At 41.9% G+C, this 12,516-nt stretch overlaps 1 protein-coding gene across 4 annotated transcripts in view; it reads left to right on the top strand.

The window, feature by feature from the left end:
* Window positions 1-12,516, top strand: part of igsf9ba (immunoglobulin superfamily, member 9Ba) — a 100,801-nt gene that overhangs the window by 37,984 nt on the left and 50,301 nt on the right. For all 4 annotated transcript variants that reach the window (XM_054742541.2, XM_070543568.1, XM_070543569.1 and 1 more), the window contains exon 3: window positions 6,401-6,547. In XM_054742541.2, the coding sequence (XP_054598516.1) occupies window positions 6,401-6,547 (147 nt within the window). The remainder of the gene's footprint in view (window positions 1-6,400; window positions 6,548-12,516) is intronic.

Below are 12,516 nucleotides of genomic sequence, written 5' to 3'. Positions count from 1 at the left end.
GTGGGATCGTTCGTGACACTGATTTAATGCTGTAAATTTGTTTACAGTCGGACTCTTTGACTCCCCAACAAATGGGAGCCAAGGTCGATCCCTGCCCTTCACGCTCCCCATCCCCGTGCACTCAGAACCTCAATGTCCAGAAAAGAATAAACCTGACTTTTTAAAGACAAGCTACTGCTTTACTGCAAGACTGCACTCCTCACTCTTTCTTCCTGTTTGCTGTATTGATTTTATGCTAACATCAACTAAAAAAAACTGTCTTTCTGCCTCGACTATGATGGCGGCAGTAGGAGGGTCTGGTATCCATCTATTGCCTCTACATCACTGGTAAGAGTAATTTCATACCACTCTCAGTGTCAATATATTTGCCTGACACTCACTTTGAAGTGACAGAGAGCTGTGCTTACAGTACATCTACACATCAAAGTTTGGAAAAATGCCCTATTTCTGAACACTTGTCAGACAGAGCAGAAGCGAATGTTTTAGTCTGTTGGGCTGTCAGAGGCAGCCGGGCTGGAGGCTCGGAGACAGACAGCTCAGCAGCTGAGGATTTCACCGAGCCCCGCTTTCCTTAACGTCTCATCCCTTGTGATTTCCTCCTTTTAGAATTCCAATTTATCCCCAGCCTTGAAGTAGGAGCAGGTGGGAACGAAGAAGTTTTATAAGAAATATAATTTCTGTGAAGCAGAGGAGCGAATTTTTCCAAGTGGTGCTCGCTGCAGAACCACAAAGGCGGAGCTGCACCAGAAGGTGGAGCTGCACCAGAGTCAGACCCGCCCATTCCAGAATCAGCCCCGCCCATTCTATCAGAGTCAGTCCAATTCCTTCCAGTTGTCAGGCTTTATAGCATTCTGGAACCAAAGAGGGTGTTATGGCTAAAAAAATGCAAGATTGAGGACGGAGTTGAGAAGTGAATTGAACAGTTTTTGTAAAGGTTCCATATAATTAAAAATCTAACTTTTGGAACTTTTAATCATGTTATATTGTCATTTCCTCATAAGAAACACGCCAAAGCCATTTTTGGCCTCATTCATGCATTTTCTTCCCATCTCAGCTTCAATTTGGTCTCCTCCCCCGAAGAGGGCCTGGTCTTGGTTCTCAAATCTGGATATTCTGTGAATTTTCTGACAAATTATTTCTTAAATGACTTCTTCTGAGACACCGCCGGAAAAATCATACATACCATCTACAAAGACACACTAAATAGCATAATAAAATGTAACGCCACCTAGTTTTTATCAGATATGGTGGTGTAGTGGTGATGGTGTCAGGTTGACATGCAGTTTTGCGCGGGTTCGCCTCCCAGCAGTAGAAATTTCCTATAATCTCTTTTCCTCATTTCTAGCTACACTTGCCAGTACTATGTTTACAACAATTTATTGGTATGCCGTTTAACATATAATGACTAATGTGTTTTTTTTATTTATTCATTCGTTTATTTAGCCAGTGTGAGTCCATCTGTGAGCAGAGTTTCAACTAAAATGCTGTTTAGGAACGACCAAATTCAAAGAACTTGTAGAGACATAAATATTTTGCTGAAAATGAACATTACAACTAAAATATGAACAAATTCAATGTTTCAGCTGGCTAAATAGATTGTTGCCGACCCCACCGAGAATCGAACCAGCATCAGCTGAGGGGAAAGCAAAACTTAACTCAAATGATCTTGCCACTGGACTAACAGAACCCACATGGTGGTGGTACATGTTGTTGTACAGGAGTTTTATTAGAGCGGCTGTGGGCAGATATTCGCTAAGAGAAACTTTTTTATTTCGGGATATATTCAGACTTTGTCATGTAGCAAGTTATATTTATCTTGTTTAATTGGAGCATAGAACATAGCATTAACGACTGTAAACTAGTAACAGCCGTAATTCATGTGGGTCAGGTCAGTTTGCGATAAAGTTGAAAACAACAACGGAAGTCAGTGGGCTAGGCTGAGTTTGCGTGAATGGGCGGGGCTGACTCTGGTGCAGCTCCACCTTATGGTGCAGCTCCGCCTTTGTAGTTCTGCAGCGAGCACCCTCTCAATTTTTCCACTCTGACATCAAATACTTTATGCAAATTTGCATGAAGGTGTGGCTTCAAGGCTGCTTCGTGTGCGATTGCTAATTCTCAATCTGCTCGGGTGTTAAACTGTGTTTAAACATGATAATGTCTAATCTGTTCAAGTGTCAGTCACTGTTCTGAAGAGTATTTCTCAAGTTTTTTCAAGTTCGGTGAAGAAAAAAACAATCCAGATTTTGCAGCCACATCTTTGACATTTTAATGCTATGTCAAAATAAAACATTTGCTGTAGCCGTGCTCCATACTAGTGGTTTAAACTCTATATTTAATATTTTATGTGCTAAAAAGTCGTAGAAACAACCCTGTTTACCAATAAATCACAATACTTTTTATTTATGAGTTTATAGACTCAAAAAAGCTTGAAATTTGTTAACTTGATCAATTTCATAAAAGCGTGACAATTTTCCTATGATTATTCATTATTCATTATTAATTCCGGTTTCCAAGCCAGCTTCTGTTTTAATGTCCAAAATGTAATCGTCACACAGTGTTGGGGAGTAACAGAATACATGTACCATCACATATTAGAATATTTAGAACAATTAATAGTAACTGTATTCCATTACAGTTGCTATTTTAAAACATGGTATTTAGAATGCAGTTACTTTTGTAGTATGATTGGAATACTTGTGTGTTTTCCACTTCCCACCCGAAAGATGAATAAATACATTTCAGGCAATGTGTGGCTCTCCATGTTATGTAGAATACACAGTCTGGCCGTGGTCCATTGCCACGCCTCTAAATCGTGGGGCAGGATCTTCGGTTCTTCACATGTCAAACAATGCGAAATACTCACTGCTACGAAATTCAGTCAACGGGGCAGTCCACCATACCCCGTCAAAGATGCAACTACATTCTTCTTTAAAATACACCTCTATTTGTTCTTGACTCAAAGAAAAACTCACGACTAAATAGTCCAAATTTGATGAAACCGTTTCAAACGAGCCTTCGCCATGTTTGTATCAGTAACGTCCCGCCCACCAACAAGGTGCTGGGATTGACCCACCAAACCAATAGAGCTTTATGATTGGACTGCTACAGAGCTTTGGCCATGGTTCCACCCACCTGGTTGACAGAGTGCTGTGATTGGCCCACCAAACCAATAGAGCGCTGTGATTGGACCGCTATAGATGTCGGTCAATTGGGCCATCCACCATTACATTGTGAAAGAACTACATAAAACATGAAAAAACATAAAATAATTAAAAAACATTTCTAAATAAACATGCTGTGAGTTGGTTAGCAGCTCCTGCAGAAAAGTTTCACTTTATTACAGAAACAGAAATATAATCTATCGACACTTTGATAAATAAAGTAACAAAATAATGAAATTGTTTCATTTATTTTTTTCCAGTCATAATGTTTAGCATTAATATTTCCTCTGTTTTCCTGCAGGAGTTGCAACCAACACATTTAAAAGACGTAAATGCTGTTTTTTAGGGAAGTATTCCAAGTATTTAAAGAGCAAGTCACCCTCTACCAGAGTATTACTCCACTCCCACTTCCTGTTTGAAAAATGCAACAAATGCTGTTGCCTAGCAGACCGAGAGGGCGGAGCCGCTAACAAATACACACACACACAGGCTCACAATGACATTGTGACATCATAATGTACCATCTAACATCATTGTGTACTTCTTAGCCAATAGTGATGGCAGATTTAAATTCAAATGCAGTGCAGAGTTTTTACCTGACAACAGCACAACACTGACAGTTTTAGGCAGAAAATTAAAATTTTAACTAAAATACACTAAAGTGCAAAACTATTGACTACACGTGTCTGCAGCCCGATTAGACACACATTTATGTAGTTTATCAACAAAAAATACTTGGTTTGGGGGTGACTTGCTCTTTAAAATTCAGTAGCAGGATTCAGCAAAGTAACGGAATACGTTACAAAATACATCTTATAGCAGGAATTCCGTATTCTGTAACTAAGTACATTTAAAAAGTATTCTCCCTAACGCTGTTGTCACATGACATTTCGGCTTCAATAAAGAATTTTTTCCTTTATTATAGAATTCTATATTTAATACATTATTTTAAAATCAATTTAAATGACTTGCATTAATTTGAGGAAACAAACAAAAACATATTTCAGTAAAATAAAAATACTTTATGAATAAACTTTAAATTCACACCTTCAATGCATTTTTATTTTTTTTTTACACAAGATATAGTGTAAAATGATTGTTTATATTTTATTCATGACTTGTTTGACTCTAGGGTGATACAGAAGTTTCGTGGCCTGGTCATTTAAATGTTGAAGCATGAAGATGACCTCATGCTTGGTCGATGACCTCTCAGCGTGATACAGTCTTTCAGCTTGAAGCCGCATCCTGATATGGATCATAATAGCTGTGCCAAGGCAGGGCCGGGGGCGTTCATGGTGGGATCATGGGTGTATGAGGAAGGGTCGCCATAGCAACTTGCTGCTGACATATAGAACATCAGGGTGCATAGAGAGTCTTGGAGATGCAGAACAAAGCAGGAAATTTGGTAAAACTAAAAGAATAGCAGCATCATGATTGTTTTGGACCAGGTCCACCTAAAAGCTGCTTCCTTAAAGAGGTCCTTCACTAAGAAACAATTTTTACTTATTGCTTTTAAAATAATTGGTCACTCTGAGTTTAACATGAATGCTGAACATGAAAATAGTCTCCTACACCTACCACCTATATTTACTTCTGAAAGAATATAGATGGAAATACGCTCAGTTCTATGGTGCGGTATGTGGGCCAAAATTAAGACTACTGCCCAGCAGCAGGAGGCTATATAAATTCTGAAGCAAACTACCAACCTGAATAATGATAAGCTGGCGCCGGTAACTGAGAGGCTGGCGCTGCTGACTGAGAAATAGCACCTTTACCGGCGTTACTAATAGATACGCTAGGGACTAGCAGCCCTTGGCTGGTCATTGACTGGTTCACACACTCCCTCTGCAGTCTATTAGCATGGATAGGCTAGTGTTAGCCTGGACGGGCTGGTGTTAGCATTGGAGAGGCTAGCCATTAGCGTGCCTAGGCTGGCCACTAGCTGGATTTCCTACCCCCTTGACGGACCATTAGCATGGATAGGCTGACATTAGCATCGGAGAGGCTAGCCATTAGCGTGCCTAGGCTGGCCACTAGCTGACTAGTGACTCTCCGAGACATGCTAATGGCTAACCTCACCTATGCTAATGCCAGCCTATCCATGTTTAAGGTCCGTCAAGGGCGTAGGAAATCCAGCTAGTGGCATGCCTAGGCACGCTAATGGCTAGCCTCTCCGATGCTAACGCCAGCCTATCCATGCTAATGGTCCATCGAGGAGGTAGGAAATCCATCTAGTGGCCAGCCTAGGCACGCTAATGGCAAGCCTCTCCAATGCTAACACCAGCCCATCCAGGCTAACTTTAGCCTATCCATGCTAATAGACAGCAGCGAGAGTGTGTGAACCAGTCAATGGCCAGCCGAGGGCTGCTAGTCCCTAGCGTATCTATTAGTAACGCTGGTAAATGTGCTATTCCTCAGTAAGAAGCGCCAGCCTCTCAGTTACTGGCGCCAGCTAATCATTAATCAGATCAGTAGTTTGCTTCGGAATTTACATAGCCTCCTGCTGCTGGGCAGTAGTCTTAATTTTGGCCCCCATACCGCGCCATACAGTTCAGAATAGTCGGACAGATCACACTGTTATCCATCTTGGCTCATGTGTTGTTGGTTTAGCGTCCAGGAGACAGGAGACAACATATCGACTAGTAGAAGCTAACAGTTAGCATTAGCATCTTCACCACACAGCAGAACCCCTCCAGGCTTTTGTTATTTGTGGAGATAAAACATCAAAGTTGCAGAGCAAACAGAGTCAGTGGTGGAGTTGTGTTGCTGTTAGCCAGTCAGAGGCAAGATGTCCAAATCTCAGAACACAAGACTCCAAATCCTGTTCTCTGACTCTTACATCCTCAAACAGGTTCACCTGACCTTTTCTCCCCAGAGTACGACTTACAAGGCATTCGCTCCTACTAGAGACCACTGTGAATGTGTTTACCAAAAGAGTGAAAGACCTCCTTAATAAAGACTTCAAAGAGTCTGCAGAAGTCAAAGAGAGAGAAAAAGCCTCACTTGATCTATTTTTAACATCTAACCCAAAGTTAAAAACAGCACAGTTACTTATCCGCTGCTTTAAACATAAAAATGTTCATTCACTCAATGCCATCGCCCCAAATTAAACCTCACTCATTATCCAAAATGCAGTAATGCACGTTTGTGCTGCGCAGCAAAGCTTTGTGAGACGTGTATCCGTTCAGATGAACACTGCGTTGGTGCTGTAAATGATATGGTTACCTCTGTGTGTGCAGGGAGAGCCTCTCTGCACGGGAAGGCCTCTTTGCAGATTGACCCGGTTCGCTCCGAGGACCAGGGCTGGTACGAGTGCAGGGTCCTGATGCTGGAGCAACAGTATGACACCTTCCACAACGGCAGCTGGGTGCACCTCACAGTCAACGGTGAGCCATCACACCCGCAATCTGTGTGTGTGTGTGTGTGTGTGTGTGTGTGTGTGAACTTGTTAAACCATCATTTCCCCTCATTTGCCCAGCAACTTCAACACACAATTTACAAACTTCACATTGCTGCTCACACACACCTCACTCTCTAGTCTGTGCCAGGCACAGCCATTCCTAACTTTTGATCAGTGCATTAGAACTGAACACCGTGTCACATCTCGGCGTGAAGCTGCTTTTCTTTTTAGAAACGCCTCGGGCAAAAGGGAGGGAGAGGCTGGTTAGAGCAGGATTGATTGTGGCTAGTTTCAGGCGGTTCCGGCAGAGATCGTCTGTGTCTGAGAGCTATCAAACTGATGACCGCGCGGAAAAAAAATGTGCACCTTTGCATTTCCCAGGAATACCCCGGTGGCTCAGAGAATCCTGTATGAAGTGTGCCTTCAGTGTTGCAGAGGAACACAGACAGTAATGCGTTCGTCCTTCACTCTTTTGAGCCCTCGCCGATAAAGCCGCTGCACATGAAAACTTGCTACAGACACAGTGAACAAACTGCAGCAACAATTCTACCGTGCTTTCTTTTACTAACTGAATTATATAAATGCTGTAAAAAAAACTGATCCTATGTGTTCTCAGAGAGACATTAAGAGAAAACTACCATCCACTGTTTTCTTTTAGGTGGGGGTGGGTCCGTGAACATCCAAGTGCAGCGTGAAACTCATGCATATTTGATTTGATCGTGCACGTGCTTCACTGCGACTGCAAATTTCCGACTTGAGTAATGATCACAATGCACGGTGTGTAAACTACTGAAGCATTTAGAAAGACCGTGGCACAGCATAATCACCGCAGAATGAAAGTGCTGATCTGTTTGAATGGGAGCTATCAATGCAGAACATAATGTTTTCTGTGGATTTGTGTGTCAGCGTGGAATCACGCCCTCCGCTCAGTATTCTGTGCGGACCACATCGGCATTGCACGTGGAGCTGAAGGAGGCTTCTGTCTGCTGGTTCATGTCGGATCTGGTGAAACGCCCTCAGTGTCACTCGCACGCTCGTGTAGCATTAGAGAACATCTGTGGGCGTGTTTCTGCTGCTGCTCCATATCCTCTCATGTCAGGCTTTTAACTAAAACCAGAAAATAATAATGATCTTGATTTTTTTGTGTGTGTGTGTGTGTGTATTGTGAGCAGCTGGTGATGGTGGTGGGCACAGCGTCTCAAAATAAAAATGTAACTGGCGAACATGAGCTAGCAGGTGTAACTAGCGAAGCACTTTGCTTTTATCTTCCGCTTTTACGTGATTCACTTTTTAACACCCGAGATCAGAGTCTAGACGTCTAACAGGAGGTAAGGCATTATCTTCCTCTAAATGGGCCTCTTTGAAGGAAGCAGGTGCCTTCGCTCAGACATTCATTTCCCGTGGCTGCCTGTATTTGCATACCCTCTTCCTTTGAGTTCCTGTTGGTCTGACTGGACTTCCTGCCAAGCGGACAGGGAATCCATGGCCCGCTCTGTGGCAGGTGTCAGATGGCGAGGCCTCGTGCCCGAGAAAGACACTGAGGCCACTCTCCCTCAGTCTCTCTTCTTTTTATTCCTCTTTTCTCATTCTGCAGCTTCTGAAGCATCAGCAGATTTTTTAACACCATTATAGGGAACATCTACAGTAAATATGGCGAATGAAACCTCTTCTCTGTGTCACGGCTGGTATTTGGGTCACGTTGACCCAACGCAGACCTAGATTTACATGTAATCTGCCTTTTCCGCTCAGATTTAATGGGGCGGAGGCTGAAAAACTTGAATTGCTGCCATCTTTTTTTGTGTTGCTCATGACATAAACAGTTTAATAGTTTTGTTATTGTTTATTTTGTTTTTATAGCACCATGAGATTTTACTTAAAGAACATTTTGCAAGTTTGAACAAATGCTTAGAGAAACAAAATAGGAACTTGTTCTAAATAATGACATATTTACCGGAGTATTACTCCACTCCCACTTCCTGTTTGAAAATTGCAACAAATGCTGTTGCCTGGCAGACCGAGTGGGCGGAGACGCTAACAAATACACACACACACAGGCTCATAGTGAATATTTAAAGAGCAAGTCACCCCCAAATAAACTTTTTTTTGCTGATAAACTAAATAAACGAGTGTCTAATCGTGCTGCAGACACACGTCGTCAATAATTTGGCACTTCAGTGCATCTTAGTTAAAATTTAAATATTCTGCCTAAAACTGGCAGTGTTGTGCCGTTGTCAGGTAAAAACTCTGCACTGTATTTTAATTTAAATCTCCCACCGCTACTGGCTAAGAGGTTTGCTATGATGTAAACTGGTACATTATGATGTCACAATGCTGTCGTGAGCCTGTGTGTGTGTATTTGTTAGCAGCTCCGCCTTCTCGGTCTGCCAGGCGACAGCATTTGTTGCATTTTTCAAACATGAAGTGAGAGTGGAGTTAGACTCTGGTAGGGGTTGACTTGCTCTTTAAAATCAGTAAAATGCCAAATTATTGACTACACATGCCTCCAGCACAGTTAAGCACTCATTTATATAGTATATCAGCAAAAAAAAATAAGTTGATTTGGGGGTGACTTGCTCTAGACCTAGACCTAGAGACCTAGGCCTCTTTAAAGAGCAAGTCACCTCCAAATCAACTTTTTTCCCCTGATAAGCTATATAAATGCGTGTGTAATCGTGCTGCAGACATGTGTAGTCAACAGTTTTGCACTTTAGTGCATTTTAGTGAAAATTTTCATTTTCTGCCTGAAACTGTCAGTGTTGTGCCGTTGTCTGGTAAAAACTGCACTGCATTTGAATTTAAATCAGCCATCGCTATTGGCTACGAGGTACCCTAGAACATTAGCTGGTACCATATGATGTCACAATTAGGGTTGTCACGGTATGAAAATTTAACCTCACGGTTATTGTGACCAAAATTATCACGGTTTTCGGTATTATCGCGGTATTTTTTAAACGGTGTTGCATATGTTCAGAAAGCATTGATAGTCCTGTTCTACACAAACTGAAATAGTTTTGAAAAGGTTTAACAGTGTTTATTAAACCTAAAATAACACAAAGCCTTAGCAAAAGTGCAACTTTTCACAAGTAAAGGAACAAATAGCTTATTTTTCTGGAACGTGTTACAGTAGTCAGTGCAGGTTTAAATAATACAAATCCAAACATTCAAAACATAAACAATATGTAAACAAATCAAAGAAACACCACTTGTTTTCTCATATACTTGTTTTCTTCATTATCAAAATGAAAATCTAAAACTCCAGTCCACACTTGACTTGAGCACTGTAGAAGTCAACCTTAAAAAATATGTATTTAAAATAAAAAAGCCACTTTAAACAAATTACTAAAATAACTACTACACTATGTAATCAAATCCAAATGTTCAAGTATAAATGGCATTGAATAAGTAAACAAATCAATGACAAGAAACTAATTGTATATTTCTCTTCATCATCAACAAATAAGATGCTTCATCCAGCAACAGGGTGTCCGTGACACGGTTTAACTGCTGGCAGAGGACGCTGCGGCTGCAGTATATAGTGACTCGTTGCATTCTCCCTCAACCAAAAGTCCTCACCTCATGCATTTAAGCTAAAATGCTCATGTTAACTTACCTTGCACTGGCTGTAGAGACGTGGGTGATGGTCACGCAGATGTGCCATTAGATTCGAAGTGTTGCTGCCTTTTGCAGACACTTGTTTCCTGCACGTTCTGCAAACGGGATAGCCGTCTTCTATTAACTGTCCCTCAGCATTTTCCAGAATTCCAAAATATGCCCATACTTCCGATTTAGTCTTCTTTGAGGGCTGATGGATGTCCTGGGCGCTGCCGTCTCCTCCTTCGGCCATTATTTCAGCTTCAAAGTTTTGGTGCCGTTGCAAACAAAAAAGTGCGTGTGCGCGCCGCGGGAACTTCAGCTGAAGCGACGGTGGCTGGTAAGGGTCACCGCGCTGAAACCGCGGCCACGGTAAACCCACCGAGATAATATAGTTTTTTCAAAATTGGACGGTTATTTTTATTGTCAACTTTTTTACCGGGGTTTACCGCTATACCGGTGACCGTGACAACCCTAGTCACAATGTCGTTGTGAGCCTGCGTGTGTGTGTGTATTTGTTAGCAGTTCCGCCCTTTTGGTCTGCTAGGCAACAGCATTTGTTGCATTTTTCAAACAAGAAGTGGGAGTTGAGTAAGAATCTGGTAGGGGTGACTTGCTCTTTAAGCAACAAGAAATCTGCATGTGTCTTTTATTTTGAAAGCTACCAGATGTTTACACTGCTCCCATGTTTGACACATTCTGGAAGAGTAGTGTGTACAAAAATAGACCTGAAGAGTAAATTTAGCCGATCGACACGACTCTGCGCTTTTAGAATGCATCCGAGATGCGCCGCTTGATGGCAGACGGATCTACACCCATCCATTGTTACGGTGGTTATTTGCTTCGTGGACATTATGTGATGAATATGCATCAAGTGGCAAGTTAGGGTCACTGAAGATAATTCTGTTTTAAGCATGTTTGATGTTAGTATTGAGAAAAACACTGTTGTCAGCAGAGGTTTTGAATTATTGACCTAAACATCAATAGTTTGATTTCGTGATTTTTCTCACTCTAGTAAGAAAAGTTGGATCAAAATACAGGATTGAAGTTTATATTCTCCAACAGATTACGCTAAAACATCTGAGACTAACGTAATCAATGGGAATCTATAGTTTTACCAGTCATTTAGAGGCTGAAAGTAAAGAATAAAATAGCTTGTGGAATAAAAAGTACCAAATCACTTTTAAGTGCTTGAACAAACACCATACGTTGTGTGGTCCACAGAAGGAGTCTGGCTTTTTCAAGCTCCCTTTAATTCGTATAATTGATGAAGAGCTGCGGTAAGTAGGGCAAGAATTTATTGCTCAGGTTGCTTTCCTGTAGCACAATTCCCAGGTTTCCCAAACCACGGTGACGCTCCTGTGTGATGAGCTGTAGCTGACGGTGTGAAACAAATCCCAGGTGGACCGCTGTACCTGCTGCTGTCACTGGCGGTGCCTTGTGTGTCGCCTACTTCCCGTCAGCTGATGCCAACTCTCCTGAGAAAGATCTAAAATAAGCTAAAAAATTAGACACCAGGTAAAGGAAGGGGTGCTCCGCGAGTCTTTTACTGAGGCAAAAATACCAAAACCACAGTGTTACAAGGCCCTATTGTGTTTTTATTTATTTTTTAATATGCATTCTATTGTTGCAGAGATTATGGTAAAAGACAAATAAAAGAAATTTACCAAGGTTTTCATTTTGGGGCTAATGCAGAAGAGAAAACTCTTGTTTGATCTGTTTGAGTTCAACACAATTGCAGGGTTTGAGATGGAGATTAAAGAGTGCCTCAAAAATTAAATAAACACACTTGGATGGACAGAAAAGTCCATATTTTGCATGTAAGCAACACAACATCCCATTGAGATTCACTGAGGCGTGTCTTCAAGCAGAAGAACAATGTCCTGGTGGACTAGCCGACCCCCGTTTAATGCCTAAACTGATGCTTTACGGGTGGTTTAACAGCCATTGACCAATCAGCCGCAGGAGCAAGGGACACATGAATGAGTCGTGCATTTAGTTATGATCTCCACTAATCTACTGTATCGTGTAATGCAACGAGTGTTTGGGAGTGAGAGGGCAGCGCGGACGGACAGATGTCTAAATGTGCTAATTGGGCAATTTGTTTATTCCATGCCAGGTGCTTGTGTGCAGTCGGAAGCGTGGCAGCTCCCAGCGGCAAGCACTGACCCATTTTCACCACCACAGCCATCTATTTTTTTCCTGTCTAACTGAACACAGTGCCACTATTTATAATCAGAGTAGCATGTTGAAAGGAAGCTGCAGATTTGTGGCCTAGAGGAGACGATTAGAAGCTCAATGGTGGCTTTTTAGAGAAGAACCATCAGGTGGAGGTGGGGAGACATCACCCAAGAGGTTTCTGTT

Source organism: Nothobranchius furzeri, chromosome 13 (assembly GCF_043380555.1).
Source record: "Nothobranchius furzeri strain GRZ-AD chromosome 13, NfurGRZ-RIMD1, whole genome shotgun sequence".
Classification (NCBI taxonomy): domain Eukaryota; kingdom Metazoa; phylum Chordata; class Actinopteri; order Cyprinodontiformes; family Nothobranchiidae; genus Nothobranchius; species Nothobranchius furzeri.
The sequence above is the reverse complement of the archived record's forward strand: the minus strand, read 5'-3'. Positions and strand labels throughout refer to the sequence as shown.